This window comes from Poecilia latipinna, unplaced genomic scaffold, assembly GCF_001443285.1.
Source record: "Poecilia latipinna isolate Pla-1442-1.1 unplaced genomic scaffold, P_latipinna-1.0 Scaffold468, whole genome shotgun sequence".
Taxonomy (NCBI): Eukaryota; Metazoa; Chordata; class Actinopteri; order Cyprinodontiformes; family Poeciliidae; genus Poecilia; species Poecilia latipinna.
Window position 1 is genome coordinate 295,378 of NW_015113084.1, and position 16,618 is coordinate 311,995.

The window sequence follows — 16,618 nt, forward strand, 5'->3', positions numbered from 1 at the left end:
TAAGTAATAAACAAAAAAGTTTTATAAAATTGGGGTTTTTTTTAAAATTTACTTTTTAAAAAAAAAAAAAAAAAAAAAAAAAAAAAAAAAAACATTAACTTATTGGCAAAAAACATCCAGGTGTTTTTAGAAGCAGCTGAGACCAAAATGGAAATAGAAAATGTGAATTTTGTGTAACAGTTCCCCTTTAAGACACCTGAAAGGAGGCCAAAACTAAAAATCAAGCTTTATTATACACACGTGAATTTAAAATTAGATAAAACAGCGAAAGCTGCTCCGCTGAAAGGTCGCCTACCAGGAGATGGAAGAAGTCCACATCCAGAACAGAAGGCGTGTTCTTCCTGCTCAGAACCGGCAGCAACACTGAGGAGAGACGCTTTGATTACAGCAACCACTGAACAAATAGTGCGAGGAAATGAGCTTCTCTCACCCTCAGCAACGCTGAATGGTCATTTTAGACAAGATTGTGAACATAAAAATAAAACATTTCCTTCTCATAAATCACATTTGTAAACAATCCTATGAGCTGCAAAACCCAAATATGTAGCCGCAACAGTTTATGTGCAGTTTGAAAACACATTTTTGAAACTTATTTGCTTCTTATAGATTATTTAACAGATACTAATTTTTTTAGACAAATAACTTCCTATCAACTAGCTTTACTGTGTATTTGATATGAATGATAATTAATCATTAACTTGAGCATACAATCTCAAAGAACAAACTGTACGAAAAATATCTACATTTAGCATTTAGGATTAAAATGTCTGGAAATGTGTTCTACCCAGAATACATTTCCTCCATTGTCAGTTTGAGCTTCACCCATTTCCAATTCTGTAAAAAAGAACCTTTTGCAATCCAATTATTAACCAGTTAATCCAGAAAATAATCGGTAGATTAGCCCTGCACAATGTTGGGTTTTGTACATTTTATATATTTTTTTTATTTATGCATCTTTTACTACAAATGATCAATAAAGTACAAAAGAAATACTGTTATTGAATTTTAGGCAATAAGTTGTTTATTTTGTTTAAAAAAAATTTATTTGTACCATTTAAAGTGTTTCTAATATAAGACAAAAAATACTTAAATAAAAGTCTGCCAATTTTTTAAACTATTAATTCATTAAGCATCAAAATAATCGGTAGTTGCAGCCTGATACGTTTGTTTTTGTTTTTCATTCTGTAATCTGTCCTTCAAAGTACTTTAGGCTGAGTTTTCTGTTCATACCTCCCATCATGTCTGCAAAGTGCCTCTGGATTACTCCCTGGGAGCTCTTCAGTCTCTGTGACGCTGCAAACTGAACTATCGCCTTCAGTCCTGCAATCTAAAAGCAAACAGAAACTTTACGTCATTATTCCCAGAACATAAACGCTCAATCTCTGTATTTCTCAGGTATCTCACCTGTCTGTTCTGTAGGGATCCAAACAGCGGCTTGTCCTCTTCCTGCAGAATGTTTTCTAAAAAGAAAAGCAAACAAACTGAGAAAAGCAGACGTGGAGCTGCACACCTGGACCCTGCGGACAGGGTGTGGACAGTACCGATGGCCTGGATGGTGAAGGCGCAAGTGTTCCAGGCCATGAGGGGAACGCGGGGGCAGAGCTCGTTGGGCGCCGTCTTCAGTCCCACCCTGTGGACCGTCGTGGCGCACACCACCAGCATTTCAGCGATGCCGTCTGAGAACTTCCTCCTAAATAAAACCAAAACCAGACGGAGAACTTGGCCAGGGTTGCCGTGGAAACGTAAGCAGGTGAAGATGACAATACTCGCCGGCTGGACTCACGATTCTTGAACTCCGTAGGCCAGAATGGACCTGAAGTCCGGCTGGCCGTCTCCGAACAGGCCGGTGGTGCCGCTGCTGCCGCTGCTGCCGTCCATCTGGACGTCTGAGAAGATGTTATTAAAAAAAGACATAAAACCTCCGTTTCCTCAAGTTAAATCAGACTAACATGTTCCAGTTTGTTGCTTTATGTATTTATTACAGTAATTTCTATCCTCTCCAAACACAAATAAAAACAAATACTGAAAAAAAACTAAACAAAGACCTTTATCACAACAGAAATGTCCAAATGAAAGTTGCATACTTTATATTGTAGGAGTGTTAAAAGTTTCTGCTCAGAATGAACGTAGCATCTTATGGGTTAGCAACAGAAGTGAATAAATTTAAACATATTTATTCTTAATGTACACAAAAAAGCTAGCTAGTTAGCTAGTATATTAGCAGCTATTTAGCTGTAGCTGCAACCGTCACAGAACACAATAAAGATGTCTGCGTGCGACTTAAACGTTTGAATGACAGAAAATATACAAGATTAAATAATCAACAACATATTTGTGACCTGTGATCTTAAGTCACAGGTCACAAATGTAATTTTAGATAAATGAATTTAAGACTATATAAAGATGCGCAAAACCTCTGAATCCTAACTAACCTGAAACAGGAAATGTTTAATTTAACTGTATTTTTCCTATTGTGTCATTTCAAAAGCAGTTTGTCCTTTCCTCCAGTTCGAGGTGGAAACCTCATTTCTCACCGTTGTCCTGCATGACGGACTTCAGCCCTTTAATCCTGGCAGCGAGGACCTGAATCCAGCGGGGCAACGTCAAATGTTGTCCTATTATCTCTGCATTTTCACTACAGAGAAAAACAACATCTTTACACGCTGTGCAAGCAACTGAACACCACAAAGCGCCTCGAATTGATGGGCGGGGCTTTAATCTGATTTAACTTACTAGTTGAATGTGAGTGGCTCTAAGGGGATGAGAGGGATGACCGTGTTGCATAGAGACTTGCACAGAGGACACAAGTACTCTCCGTTCTCCAGATCGACGATGAGCTCGGCGTGGAGCCGGTTTCTGGTCGTGTTCTGAACTGCCTCAAAATACCTGAGGAGGACGACGAGAAGAGGGGAGAGAATGATGCAATAAAATCTAAATAAACTAGGAATGCAAGTTATGGATTAATGAGTTCATCTAAAGTTGATTGATCTAAAGATTTATTGGTGAGTGGCCATTAAAAAAAAAGAACAAAAAACTGAAACATCTCTTGAATCTTTGTGTCTTTCCATAAGAAAAGGTTAAATTTGTCATAATAGGCTGAATTAAGAAAAAAAGGTTAATTTTAAATATTTTGTGTCAAGCTGTATTAAATACTGTTCACATGAGCACTGTTGGAATGAGCTGCTTACTTCTGCCAACATGTGGCATGCATGACGTGTCCACAGCTACCAGTGTGGGTTCCCACCGCGAGGTCAGGGGGAATGAAGAGGGGATAAGTCCCTGTTCCTTTAAGACAATAAGGTAAACTGGTGAGGCGACTCCTGCTGCAGTCTGGATTCCCAGTGCTGACAGAGTTCAGGAGACTGACCATCTGCTCTGTTCGCTGGGATTCTCCCTCTGCACTGCGTCAACACGGTGGATCTTTGGACGCAGGCGGTCAGCACCATGGCTGGAGCCAGAGGCAGCACCTCCTGCTCCTCCTGACACAGAATGCAGGTGAGCACCTCCCGCTCAGCTGGGGTGGGTCCCCGCAGAGGCCCGAAGGTTATGCACAGCTCTCTCTGCTCCATGGCAGAGCTAAGGCGTAAAAATGACAGATGAGCAACAGACTTTTAAATGAAAACAAACAAAAACGCAGATAAACCTGGGAAGTCTCTGCAGACCTTTCAGAGGACGTCACAGGCTCCTCCTGTGTGCCCGTCTCAGGCATGTTGTCATAAAGCATCTTGTTCGATTCGATGAAGTTCTTCTGCATCGCCGACATCTGGGCCATGATCTTCTGACGGTGGAGCTTTGCCGCCTCCGCTTTTCTTTTCCGCTCGGCCTTTTCTTTATCCTGAGAGCTCTGGATTAATCAATCGGTCACCATCAGGTCTAATTTTCCCTCTTTGAATGCTTCGGTTTATTTTTCCTTACCTCTTCTGGTTTGGTTGTGTCCATGCTGACAGAAACCGTAGGACTGGACTTCTCTCTGATGCACTTCACAATCTCAAACATCTGGAAAAGAAACAAAAAATAAACACAAATTACACCAACATCATATAACCCAGAATAAATCATCACTGGGCTTTCCCAGAATTAAATTTATGACTTTGAAAACAACAGCAACAACAAAAACCTTTTTTACATCACAGTAGCTCTGAAAATGATCATTTTGAACATATGCTTAGTTTTATCATATAGGCAAAATGTTTCATTCACAAAAGTTTGCAAACTTAAATAACTATTCTTAATTTCTTATCAAAACTAAAATATACGATGAAATCCCTTAAACTGATTAATAATAAAAAGAGAAAATTTTTCTTTCAAATTACAAAATATATTTTCTGAAACCTTCAACTTATTTTTTGTTCATTCATTTATGGTTTTGTTTGCTTGCTTTTTTTCTTAGATTTATTTATATTGTTTTATTACTTCCTTTCCTTAAAATATGTATCTCTAATTATCTGGCTTAGATTTATCCTTTGATACATAATATTTTTATTTCTAATAACTACTATTTCATGTTTTGTTAGTCTTTTGCAGTATATTATTACTGTTACTGTTAATTTTGTTTTTTATATTTGTTTTTAACACCAGAAACTATTTCTGTGTGAACCTGACAACTGATGCTGGTGTTGCACCTGATTTTTCTTTGTTTCTATTCTATATGCTGTCATTGCTTTTGATTTGCTGTTTTTTAATGCAAACCTTCTTTGTTTTGCACATTTCTATTCAGTAGAAGCATTTCATGAATATCCTAGAGCAGGAATAGAAAAAGAAATGAGTGTCTGGACCTGCAGCAGCCATTTGACCAGGTCTTTCTGAGCTTCCAGCGAGGGCAAAGCTTTGATCTTGGACAATAACAGGAAAAGCGACTTGCCATGTTCTGAACCAACTGCTGCAAAAATAGAACAACAAAAATTACTCTGCTGAAATTAGTCATGAGAAGAAACAGCTGATCGGGGATGACTCAGCGTTTTCCCTCACCGCGGGCTTTCAGGCTGAAGTCAAAGGTCACGTCCTCCACACTGCCGCTCTCAAGCTGGGTCTTCTCCTCCACCAACGCCTGGCCAATCAAATGCAGCGCCTGCAAAGACAGGAAGTCATTTCTTCAGATGAACTTACTAACTCATAAAGTGGTTTCACTAAATCTGGGCGACATAAAATAAAATCTCAGATTTTTTTTTTTATATCAGATCCAATTGTAATTGCTTTTTTATTTACAGAAAATATTTTCAAAAAGTGGCTTTTTTAAAGTTCTTGTTACATTGCTAGAATGTCAGCAGAGGAAAGAAAATACAATTTTTCCAGAAAATGAGTTAAAATTTTAAGATGAAATTTGTTTTAATTGAATAAAAGCTAATTAAGTTATCAGTACCTGATGCGACCAGCTCAGTTTTTGTAGTTCTTTCTTTGAATACACAGATATTCGCACAGTCATTTTAAAGTCCTGCTGCAAATAATTTGATTCTGATGTTTTAAAAGATAAAATATTTCCTATTTTCACATAGAAGTCATAACATTACTACTTTATTTCCTTAATATTATGACTTTATTTAAAAATAATAATAAAAATTAACATCCTGGCCATAATATTCCATTAAAGTTGACCTGAATTTAAAGTCCAAATAAACAGAAGCCATAAAACAAGATGGCCGCCCTGGTCAAGATGACATCACTCTGAACTATGGAGACCCAACAAGTGCATTGGTGAAAAAAAAAATTCAGATTTTCCAAAAATTAAACCTTCAAAACCAAGATTAATTCGGTTGATAGATAAAATCTATTTTTTTGCCCAGGTTGAGGTGTAACAACATTTTTTTCACCCTCTGGATCATGGCCTCGGTCCAGTGTGTGGACCGGTCCTCTGCAGCTCTCTGCAGGATGCGTCTCAGGATGTGGATAAAAACGTCGCAGCAGAGGAGCTGCACAATCCAGGAGAAACTCGGAGAAAAGGCTGGCGGCACCGGAGGACGCAGAGCTGAGTGGAGACAGACTGTCAGCAACGCAGCTGAGACTCCAAACACAAACTCAAAAAAATTTTAAAAATCACCTTTATCGTTACTCTCTTGAGCTCTTCTCTTCTTCTGAGACTCCTCGGCCTGCAAAAAGTTACAATATATCATTTCAACCAAGAGTCGTTTGACACAAAACATCCACTCACTGAAAAAAAACACATCTTACCAAGAATTTTGGGTCTAGTTTCTAGTCCAAATATCTTAGCTCACTTGAAATAAGGCAAAACTAATTTTTCAGCCAGAAATAAGAGCTTGTCTTACGTCAATAATTCCTCAATTTTGATTAAGAAGTACTAGTTATAAGCAGGGATGGACAGCAAATCAATAGTATACATTGCAATAGACATGTGATCAATATCAATAGATGATACGTCCGTTAGAATATTCTGTAATTTTACTGAACTCTGATCCAGAATCAAACAGCATTCTGGGAGATGTAGGCGAAAGACAGGCTTCAGTTGTTGGTGGAATCAACTAACTCACTCAGTCTTTGGTTACCTAGCAACAACCTGCTGACTAACAAAATAATCAATAATTATCAATAGACTGATGTAAAGCCCTTATATTATGATACATTTTCAACCATATTGTTCAGTCCTATTTATAAGTTAACTAATTTGCCAGAGGATCGAGACCTTTTTACCATATTATAAGTTAAAATATCTGGTTCCACTTATAATTAGTACTTTTTCATCAATATACAGTAATTACTTACTTTAAACAAGCTTCAACATTGCAATGAAAAGTTACTTGTAAGTTAGTTTTCACTTGCTCAAGTGTACCAAGATATTTGCACTAGAAACTAAAAAATATTTGGTAACGTTTTGTGTTTTTGCAGTGCGTAATCAAAGCACTTACCTTGCTACGCTGAGATCTGGAGTAGTGGTAAAAGAAAGGGTTAAAATCCATCAGCCGCTCCTTTTTCACCTCGTATAACCCATGTCCAGACACGCCCGGCTTTCTGAAAGCACAAATTCAACCTGTTTTAATTAAATATGTTCAAGGCAAAGCTGTTTTTTTAACCACCAACTTAAAATACCTGAAAGTTGCAACTTTTGCAATTACTGCCTCCAGGCCTGTTTCGTGATTTTCCTAAATACAAAAAAAAAATCAGACTTTATCATAACAAAACATCAGAAAATGTTTTTGATCGTTTAGGAATGTCTCGTTGCGATTCATACGTTCTCTGGAAGGCTTTTCACCAAAGTGCTGTGAGCCATGGGCTCGATGCACAGCAGGTGGATAACCTCCCTCATCGTCACGTCCTCTTTGGTCACATGACTGATCCCAGGAACGTAGCGCTCACCTGGAAGCAACAACACTGGTCAGGTAACGCTACTTTTAACCACACCTGAAGAACACGGCGTCATACCAAAGATGGCGATCAGCAGGAACAGCATCTCCTCGGTCAGACGGTTCCACTGCGTCAGCTCATCCTGCAGATTTAGTTTAATAAAATCCCATCAGGTCATTTTCAGGAGCAGTAATGATTCTTCTTCAGGTGTAGCGATGCTCACCTGGTCTTTGCTCACAGAATTCCCATTAAAGTAGTCGAAAAGCTCAAATCTGAGCAGGATCAGCATGAGGAAGTGGTTGGGATCCATTTTGGAAGCAGCAATCTTAAAAAACAAAAAAACATACAAGATACAAGTGATGAGTAAAATAAAAACATAGAAATGGAGGTAACATGTTAAAGATGGCTGACCGATTCCCACCTGAAGCATGATAATATCTTTATCGTACATCTCGTCCCTGCATTTTACATCCTGATAGTAGTAAACCTGTTCAGGAACAAATGAAAAAAAAAATCTCTCTTAAAAAACAGAATAGATATTAGATTTAAAAAAAACAACAAAAAAACCATTGTGACTCAAACTTACTTGGCTGACCAATGACAGGCCGTTTCTGCGCCACATTTCGGCAGTAACCTGAGCAGCGAGGACAACGCAGCGCAGAGGATGCTCTGCAAGCTGAATGAAGTCGTAGCATTCCTGCACAGAGAGAAAAAGCTTCATGGAAAGTGCAAAGGATGCATCACTCAGCGTGTTATCTACAAAACAGCACACAGGTTGAGCTTTTACTTTACTGAGTCAGAGTAAATAGATTAAAGATGACCTATTATGCTTCCTTGAACAGGTTGGGATTGGTACGCACACATTTTCTGAACAAAATTACCATATTTTCCGCACTATAAGGCACACCGCAGATTATAAGGCGCACCTTCACTGAATGGCCCATTTTAAAACTTTTTTCATATACAAGGCGCACCGCATTATAAGGCGCATAGAATAGATGCTACAGTCAGGGTTGCCACCCGTCCCATATTGAACCTATACAGGACGCTATTTGTTCCATACTCTACAAATGTGGATGCATAATAATAAAGAATTGGTCCCCAGTACATTATATAGTAGGCCGCCCCAGTCATTGTTTCACTCAAGGTGTTGGTGTTGCGATATTGTGCCCAACTGCTTTCTGGGTAACGCAGACCAACCGACACGCTGCCGCCGCAGTCTCTGTCTCTCTTCTCCCCAACCCCACAGCTTTAAATATAGGGGCTGGTCCCTTGGTAACCTTAGTCGAAGCACCCCGATGAATGTCTAAAACCACTTTGTTGACATAAAGAATGTCAACAAAACAGTCCGATTCCAGTCGGCAAAGAGAACCTTCCTCGACTGGGCCGGGGCGTGGCCGGACGATGGTCACCCTTCTCCATTCGCACACAGCATGTTGGTGGAGAACGTGGTGCTAAATGACCTGCAGACGACCTGATTATTAGGTCAGTAGGTAGATAGGTCAGTCAAACTTTATTAACAAACCAGCGTTCTGACAACTATCCCATCATGCACCGCGCGCTTCTTCTTCTATGGGCAAAAATCAAGTCGGCAGCTGCTTACCGTAGTTGCTAGACCTGTTGTGGTTCAATATTGGTCCATATATAAGGCGCACCAGATTATAAGGCGCACTGTCGGCTTCTGAAGAAATTTAAGGTTTTTAGGTGCGCCTTATAGTGCGGAAAATACGGTACTCTTAGATGATGACATTTCAGTCTGTTCAGTTCTGCCCATTTTGAGCTGTTTTAGGGCCTCCTGTCACTTTAAATCCAAAAAAAGCTGCTACTGGCCACACCCCCAACTCATCATTTACACTTGCACATGAAAATGGCTGCAAACAGATGCACAATTATAGAATCATACATCTTAGAAAAGCAGAAGAGGGGCCTCCTGCACAACCAACAAGAATGCAACAAGTGGTTTCTGGATGGCAAGTCAACAACAAACCATCTGTCTTTTCCAGCAGCCATTGTATAGTGTATGTAGCAGTAAAACAAGCTGACCAAACGTGCTGGAACTCAGCTTGAGTTGCTAGGTAACGGTGCAGTGTATATTGCAACTTAATCAGGACGTTTTTAAAACGGTTCATTTTTCCAGACACCGACAAAAATCATAAAGTTATTGCCAAAAACTATTTTGATGGGGGGTTTTTTAAGCGTTTTAGTTGTTTTTAAAAGCAGTTGAGACCCAAATGTAGGTATATAACCCATGAAAAATGTGAATTTTTGTGCTCACTTACGGGATTATCCAGACGTTCAATCACCCCCGTTTTCCACAGAAGTACATAAAGACCTACGAATGACAAAAAACACAGAACAGTCTGGTACCAGCTTCTCTACAAATCATAGCTTATGTCAAGTTCCAGTCTGTCTACCTGCTAGTAGCCTGGAAATGGGCAGGTGTATGCTGACGGGCTCCTGTGACACTTTGTATGGACGAGCACGCAGGATTTGCTTGCACATGTAAAAGTCGGTGGCCTCTTTATGGAAAGGCTGGTTGTTGCATTCGATCAGCGCCGAGTGGCACTCCTTAAACGCCTGCAGCATGATCTCGTCCTGAGGGGGGAAACATTAAGAATCCTGATCCACAAGGAAAACAGAGAGCTGAAGCTACAAAGTTGCAGATGTTTGTTAAAAGTTGAAACTAGTGACTATTTTAGTAATTGATTATTCATCGAATTTAAAAATTTGGCACATTCTGAAGATTTTTTATTTAACAACTTTAGCCATTTTTATAAATACATTAAAAAATGCAAATAAGAATAATTTAGGGCTGCAACAGATGATTATTTTAGTAAACGATTATTTTATTGATTATTATGATTAATTGATGAAAAAAAAATGACATAATCTGAAGATTTTTAATAACCACTTAGTCCTTTCTTATTAATGCATTAAAAGATGCAAGTAAATAAATAATGTAGGGCTGCAACTAACAATTACTTTAATAATGACTACTTTATCGATTATTGTGATGATTAATCGTATAAAATTTTTTTAACATTCTGCAGATTTTTCAATAAAACACAATAAAAAACATTGTATTGCTTAAAATGAAATAAAATAGCATTCCTATAGTTTACATTTGATCATTTGTAGCATCCAACACCAACATGTAAAAAGCTCAGTCCTTTCTGCTCGACTTATCAGCACAGTTCAGGTCTGATCTGTTGACCATTTTTTGAATTAACCAATTAAAAATTTCATAGCAAAAGGTGCTTAATAGGAGATTTAATTCTTTCAGAAATTGAACCAGCTGAAGCTGAAACTCTGCCACTGAAGGAGTTCTGGGTGAACATATTTACAGAGAAAGTGGTTTTGTTATTTTCTCTTACATCAGACGAGCACCAGTCCTGAAACATGGCCAGAATGTGACGCAGCTGAATCTGGAGGGTGAAACCAGCCTCCCACTCTGGCTCCACCGCGATATGCTGCCCAAGCTGCCGCTTCACTTCTTCCATTCCCTGGTTATCAAAGTAAAGACGTGTCTGGAACCACAGGCTAAGCTTAACAAACTGAGGCTGAACTGGTTTGGGATTATTTGTACCTGCATGCATTTAAGAAAACCGAGGAAAATCTTGAATCCCTCCAGGAACTGTCCTCTCAGCTCCTCTGTCCACACACAGGGCTTACTGATCAGAATGTACCTGGGAAGCGGGCAGACGGTTACACGTCAGATAAAAACTGAATAATTCATGATCAGAACAAAACAAATCATTCAAACATGTTAGAACTACCTGAGGTCATGGAAGATAACCTGGATCCGGGAAAACTTGTCTGAGTTGTATCCCAGGAAGAAAAAGCGATTGCTCTCATCCAGATGTTCCCGCAGCAGTTCCAGGACGGTGTCGACGATTACCTTGATGACATTGCACTCTTCAATCAGCTGTCTGGCCTGAATAACAGAAAATATAACCTTATGAATTACAAGAGCAGCTTGAGAATTAGAATCTCATGAAACAGTTCCAACTTCTTCTGCCATTTCAGAAAGCAAAAGTCATATTATGTAGATTCATTACATTCATTCATAAGGTGAAAATTGCACAAAATGCTTATTACAGTTAAACAAGTGTGTTAATTTAATTAATAATAAATTGATCAATTAGTTAAATTGTGGTTAGAATTGAATATAAATGTCTAAAAATAGAAAATGTTTAATGATATTAGTGCAAACTGAACTCACTAGTGTTGGAACAGTGAAGATCTGAACAGACAGAGCCGTGATGGAAATACTCCTTTCATGGTCATCACTGATAAAGTCCTTCTGTAGCTGTTTATAGTGCTGTAAAAGAAAAAAACGTGATACAATAAAGATTCAGATAACTGAAACTAAAACCAATTAAGGTTGTTTCTGTGTTCGCTTACTCTTGTAAACTCGATTGCAAAAAGCCTCTTGAAATCAGAATCCATCAGCATGCTACCGAAAATCAACTCGTGTACAATCTTCCGAGCTCCTGCAAAATGAAAAACACATTTCTCAATGTGACAAAAAAACGTAAGGCTGGAATAATTAATTGGATTAATCAATTATTGAAATAATCAACTAATTTAGTAAAAGATTAATCAATAACTGGAGAATCAAACAGGGTCAAAAAAGCTCATTTGCTGAAACGACACAGTGAGAGAAGTAATTAAGCCAAAACTGTAAAAAATATATGCAACTTAAGATTTAAGATGAAAAAAAAACATTTGTCTGTAAATATGTTCTACCCAGAACTTTTATCTGATTAATCGTCACCATATTGACATAAAATCAAGCAGAAAGGGTGGAACTTTTCACATTGTTGATGTCAGAAGTATTTTTTTAATTGCAGATGCATCCTTTGCTACAAATAATCAAGCATCCACTAACAAATGCTACAACAAAAATATAAATGTTCTTAAAACGTAATGTATTTCTAGTATTGTATAAAAAAGGCTTAAGAAGTTAAATGAAAAAGCTGCAAAATGAGCCAATTTTTCATCCAATTAATCATCAGAATTATTGCTAAAATAATCGTTAGTTGCAGCCCTACAAAAATTAATTTAATTGTGATCAAATTTGAAAACGCAGCCTACCTTTATACATGCGTGCATCGTGCAGCATGAGTCTGCTGATGAGACAAGGACGATCTCTGTCTGCATTCGGCTCTAATGCGACCTGGCAGAAGGCCTGTCTGAATCCCACTGCACAGAACAGACGAGGCACACGTCAAAACAAAAACTATAGGATTTGTTGAGATTAAATTTAAATGAGCACAACGACTGCAGCACCTGAGTAACCAATGATTTTCTGGAACCAGGAGCCAAGACGGAGAGCGAAAGTCTGATGAGCCATCACTGTAGCATGAAGGATCTCCACACGTAGAGGCTGAAGGGAGATGTGCTCGGAGTTGGACTGCAATGCAGGACGGAGAGGGTTGGAGCGATATTAAAAATGCAGACAGTTGCTTATTAGAAATATCAATATTTGGAAAGAAAATTGGGGGTTTACCCTGATAAGGTCTTTTGCTTGCTGGCAAGAACGGAGAGTTCCTCTCTTCACCGCCCGCCGACCCTGTAAAACGGTAAACCAATCAGGAGAGCAGTCAGATTTACTAAAGAGAAAAATAAGCAACTGTGACTACTGAATAAACGCATTTTTTCTACTTACACATCTTATTATGAAGTAGGGATGCGAGTTATCTGTTAATACGTTAATCTAAAGTTGATTGATTCTTAAAAAAATTAGTTTTCTCTTGTATCAAGAGGGCTAACAGTCTTTCCATAGATTAAATTTATGGAATTGCAGGGTCCATAAGAAGTGCTGACGATCCTACGTGGTGTAGCACTTCGGCTGAATAAGAGCTTATCAAGTGTTTATATTTCAAAACAGAGCCGCATAAAATAAATTTTCCATCCCAAACCGGACTCTATTTGGACCGTCCCTCTTTTCCGTTCTGGTATGGCCGCCATTTTTTGTTTCTGTATCAACGGTTGGCTCCGCTTCAGGTGACCAGCGGCGCCCTCTACTGGATGGCGGCCAAACTTCATTAAAAGAAGGACAACGCGGACGTCATTAGAACTAATTTCAATATAACAAACCATTAATCGACTCTAAATGAATTAAAAAAATTAATCAACAATTAATCATAAGTCAATTAATTGTTTTCATTCTTGTTATAAACTTTATTGTGTTCTAGTAACAGTAGACATTTAATATTAAGTTAAATATGTCAATGTTAGGTTACATCGATTAATAAAATGTAACCCAACAAGCTGACAGCTGCAATTTAATATGTAAAATATTTAGTCTCAAAGATATTTTTTATTCATGTTATAAAAAGCATACATATTTTCACACATGTGAGGATGTGTGTGAAAAAAATTCTAACAAGCATAAGCAGATTGGTAGTTTTATATTACAATACTTTTTTTGTGTAAATCAAGACAAAAAAAATGTCAAAACAATATTACAGTAAGTAGTAACATGCATTTTAATTGGGTTTTATTGGAAGAAAGAAGCAGTTCAAAACAAAAAAAATCATTAACAAAAATACAATTTACCCCAAAGTTTGCCTATAAATCAATGACAAAAGTAGCAAGCAAGGTCTGATATTTCACTGCATGTTTAGTTTGATAATTAAAATGTAATTGCTGAGAAAAACAAATCTGACACTGCTCTTTATAAACTCTTTCACAAATAAACATCCTCTTGTTAAAATCTCAACATTATGCCTCTATCTTTCCTTTTAGTTTAGGTGGGTAGGATATTTAAGATGATTGAAAATCCAAAGCTTTTCTAAAAAAAAAATATTCAGACCGATGCATTAAATAAATACTTTATGTCTGTTTATTCAATGGATTATCCTGAAGACATCTAATTTCCAGATTAAATAATCTGTTGGTAACAGCTGTCAACACAATCAAAACTTGGATTACTTTATACATCAAAAAAAGAAAAGTCATGAGAACGTAAGGCTGAAGAAATACCTCTTTGTCAATAAGCGTTGTGTGTGTTTGTGCTTCAGCCTGATCGCAGTTAACCGATCGCTGCAGGGTGTAGATCACGTGGTCGTACGAGTGATGCTCATCGTTGTACAACACACAGTAGTACGCATTGTCCTTTAATCTGCAGTGAGGATAAAAAAACTCTGAGTCGATCTTATGAGATTATTTTGCTTGTTTTTGAATAAAAATTTAATTTCCATTTAATCTGTGAGGCTGTACCGGGGCTGGAGTTCGGCTGACAGCTCAAAGTTTTCCTCCCACACCAGAAAGTCGGTAACGTAGCGCAGAAGGACCCGGAAAAGTTTCTTTGCACGTTCGTGCAATTCTGGCTCTAAAACAGCTTCGTCCTGCAAAAACAGAAGAAGTAGAAGGTATTCTTACATAAAACATGCTTCCCATAAGCAGCTGTAGACATAAAGCTGCTTATGGGAGCTTTATGTCCCATAATAATAATGGGACATAATTTATAATCCAAAATAATAAAATTTTTCTGCTACTTTATCAAAGATTCACATGGAATGCCAAAAATGTAACCTCAAATATTTCCTACTTCCTGTGTCAGAGGCTGTAAGCCAATAATGAGGCCCTGAACTGCTCCACATGATTTTCCAAATGAGCAGAGAAAAAAGCAGCCGGCCTTCTGACATCAACATTGAATCTCGGGGGAACAAACAGAATATCACAAACGCCACAAAAACTAATAAAAATATCCAACAGGAGCAACAAACAGCCTCTGACTGGGTGGAATTTTCCAGTCTAAACGTCTTTGTGAAAACAGTCACTGGAATCTGAAACCAGATTCTTACACTTTAGAAAAAGACAACTGTTATTTTCTCCCCGTTCACTCTGGTATTAACTCAAACTAAAACTATTTATTTTTGCTAAATGCCAGAAAAATTAGCGATTTTCGTTACTTTCTTCAAAGCCAGGGAGATTTAATCGGATAATGATGCAATGGCTTCATAAGCTTTTCCTAATTCGCAACATTTGAGTTAATGGGAGATTTATTTCATAGCTGAAACTCACTGGTTCTTTGTGTGACATCATGGAAATGTCTAAATAATTCTGACAAGAGAACTGAGAACCTCCACAAGTCCAGCTCCTCCTTATTTGCAGAAATCTAAACATTCATCTTTCCAAACAGCGTCAGTGTCCCAGAGAAAAATGTGTTTTAGTGTGAAATAACTTCAATACCAAAGACAAAGTAATACTTCATCATTATCCACAGAGGAACAAGTCCTGCACTGATGTAGGCTGGGAAGCCTCTCAGAGAAGAAGAAGTCATTATGTTTTCTGAAGACATGCTAAGAAACTGTTAAAGGATAAAACTGCAAGGAGGAATCGGTGCTTTGTGAGAAACAAGCATTATGAACTTTGGTTCAATTTGCTCTTCAAGATGGGCAATAACCTTAATCATAATGCAAAGTAAGCAATAATGTGGCTGAAGGAAAACTAAATTTATAGTTTTAAGTGACTGATATCAGTAACTAAAACTGCTCCAGAATATTTGGTCTGATTTCATACAAAGGTTTTAAGACTAATTGATTAATTGAACAATAATATTGGCACATTCTGCAGATCTTTCATTTAACTCCTTAAGCCATTTTTATATAATACTAGAAATACATAAAAACAGAAAATAAATATTTCGAAAAACATTTTATTGACTAAAATGCAACAACAGCATTACTTTAGTGTATGCTTGATCATCTACAGCTAAAAAAAACAAAAAAAAAAACGTGAAAAGCTTTCTGTTTGACTTAACACCAAAACAGTGCCCGGCTGATCTGCTGATTATTTTTTAATAGCAAAAGCTGCTTAGTAGAATATTTTTTTCCAGAATTAGAATCAGGTGAAGCTAAAAATGCCACTGAAGGACATCTGGGTAGAACATATTTAATACTAAATGCAAAAAAGGTAAATATTTCTGTACAGTTTTGGCTTTATTGCTGCTCTGAATATGTTTTTCTATCAGCAAATATATTGCTGAAATATAATACTGTTTGAGACTATACTCCAGTTAACAATAAATCGATAATTACTTCAAATTATTGCAGCCTTTGAAATGTTATGACTAAATGTAAAAACCTGGTTTCGACCTGAATAACGGCGAGACTGTGGCTTATCTTGTTCCCAGCAGAGACGCTGTAGTGAATGCTCATTAAGCACAGGTTCAGATCTGGTATGGCAAACACAAAGCAGGCTGTCAGACAGCGCCGGACGTGTTAATGGACCACCTGCTGCTTATGGAAAAAAAAAAAAAAAAAAAAAAAAAAAAAAAAAAAAAAACCCCGCGGCGGGGGGGGGCCCGCGGCGC

At 37.8% G+C, this 16,618-nt stretch overlaps 1 protein-coding gene across 3 annotated transcripts in view; it reads right to left on the bottom strand.

The window, feature by feature from the left end:
* The window catches only part of ubr1 (ubiquitin protein ligase E3 component n-recognin 1), a 31,807-nt gene that overhangs the window by 8,317 nt on the left and 6,872 nt on the right, over nucleotides 1-16,618 (bottom strand). For 2 of the 3 annotated variants that reach the window (XM_015039370.1, XM_015039368.1), the window contains exons 5-38: nucleotides 14,521-14,648; nucleotides 14,284-14,422; nucleotides 12,806-12,868; nucleotides 12,586-12,709; nucleotides 12,391-12,498; nucleotides 11,698-11,786; nucleotides 11,516-11,614; nucleotides 11,070-11,227; nucleotides 10,880-10,979; nucleotides 10,668-10,796; nucleotides 9,708-9,888; nucleotides 9,573-9,625; nucleotides 7,880-7,990; nucleotides 7,715-7,780; nucleotides 7,517-7,618; nucleotides 7,372-7,435; nucleotides 7,181-7,305; nucleotides 7,039-7,091; nucleotides 6,858-6,960; nucleotides 6,035-6,083; nucleotides 5,808-5,962; nucleotides 4,969-5,068; nucleotides 4,776-4,879; nucleotides 3,916-3,996; nucleotides 3,663-3,844; nucleotides 3,368-3,576; nucleotides 3,189-3,285; nucleotides 2,734-2,886; nucleotides 2,535-2,635; nucleotides 1,784-1,886; nucleotides 1,542-1,690; nucleotides 1,405-1,460; nucleotides 1,231-1,327; nucleotides 296-363 (exon numbers count right to left, since the gene is read on the bottom strand). In XM_015039370.1, coding sequence (XP_014894856.1) covers nucleotides 296-363; nucleotides 1,231-1,327; nucleotides 1,405-1,460; nucleotides 1,542-1,690; nucleotides 1,784-1,886; nucleotides 2,535-2,635; nucleotides 2,734-2,886; nucleotides 3,189-3,285; nucleotides 3,368-3,576; nucleotides 3,663-3,844; nucleotides 3,916-3,996; nucleotides 4,776-4,879; nucleotides 4,969-5,068; nucleotides 5,808-5,962; nucleotides 6,035-6,083; nucleotides 6,858-6,960; nucleotides 7,039-7,091; nucleotides 7,181-7,305; nucleotides 7,372-7,435; nucleotides 7,517-7,618; nucleotides 7,715-7,780; nucleotides 7,880-7,990; nucleotides 9,573-9,625; nucleotides 9,708-9,888; nucleotides 10,668-10,796; nucleotides 10,880-10,979; nucleotides 11,070-11,227; nucleotides 11,516-11,614; nucleotides 11,698-11,786; nucleotides 12,391-12,498; nucleotides 12,586-12,709; nucleotides 12,806-12,868; nucleotides 14,284-14,422; nucleotides 14,521-14,648 — 3,699 coding nt within the window. The remainder of the gene's footprint in view (nucleotides 1-295; nucleotides 364-1,230; nucleotides 1,328-1,404; nucleotides 1,461-1,541; nucleotides 1,691-1,783; nucleotides 1,887-2,534; nucleotides 2,636-2,733; nucleotides 2,887-3,188; nucleotides 3,286-3,367; nucleotides 3,577-3,662; nucleotides 3,845-3,915; nucleotides 3,997-4,775; nucleotides 4,880-4,968; nucleotides 5,069-5,807; nucleotides 5,963-6,034; nucleotides 6,084-6,857; nucleotides 6,961-7,038; nucleotides 7,092-7,180; nucleotides 7,306-7,371; nucleotides 7,436-7,516; nucleotides 7,619-7,714; nucleotides 7,781-7,879; nucleotides 7,991-9,572; nucleotides 9,626-9,707; nucleotides 9,889-10,667; nucleotides 10,797-10,879; nucleotides 10,980-11,069; nucleotides 11,228-11,515; nucleotides 11,615-11,697; nucleotides 11,787-12,390; nucleotides 12,499-12,585; nucleotides 12,710-12,805; nucleotides 12,869-14,283; nucleotides 14,423-14,520; nucleotides 14,649-16,618) is intronic. The other variant, XM_015039369.1, reaches the window with a different exon arrangement.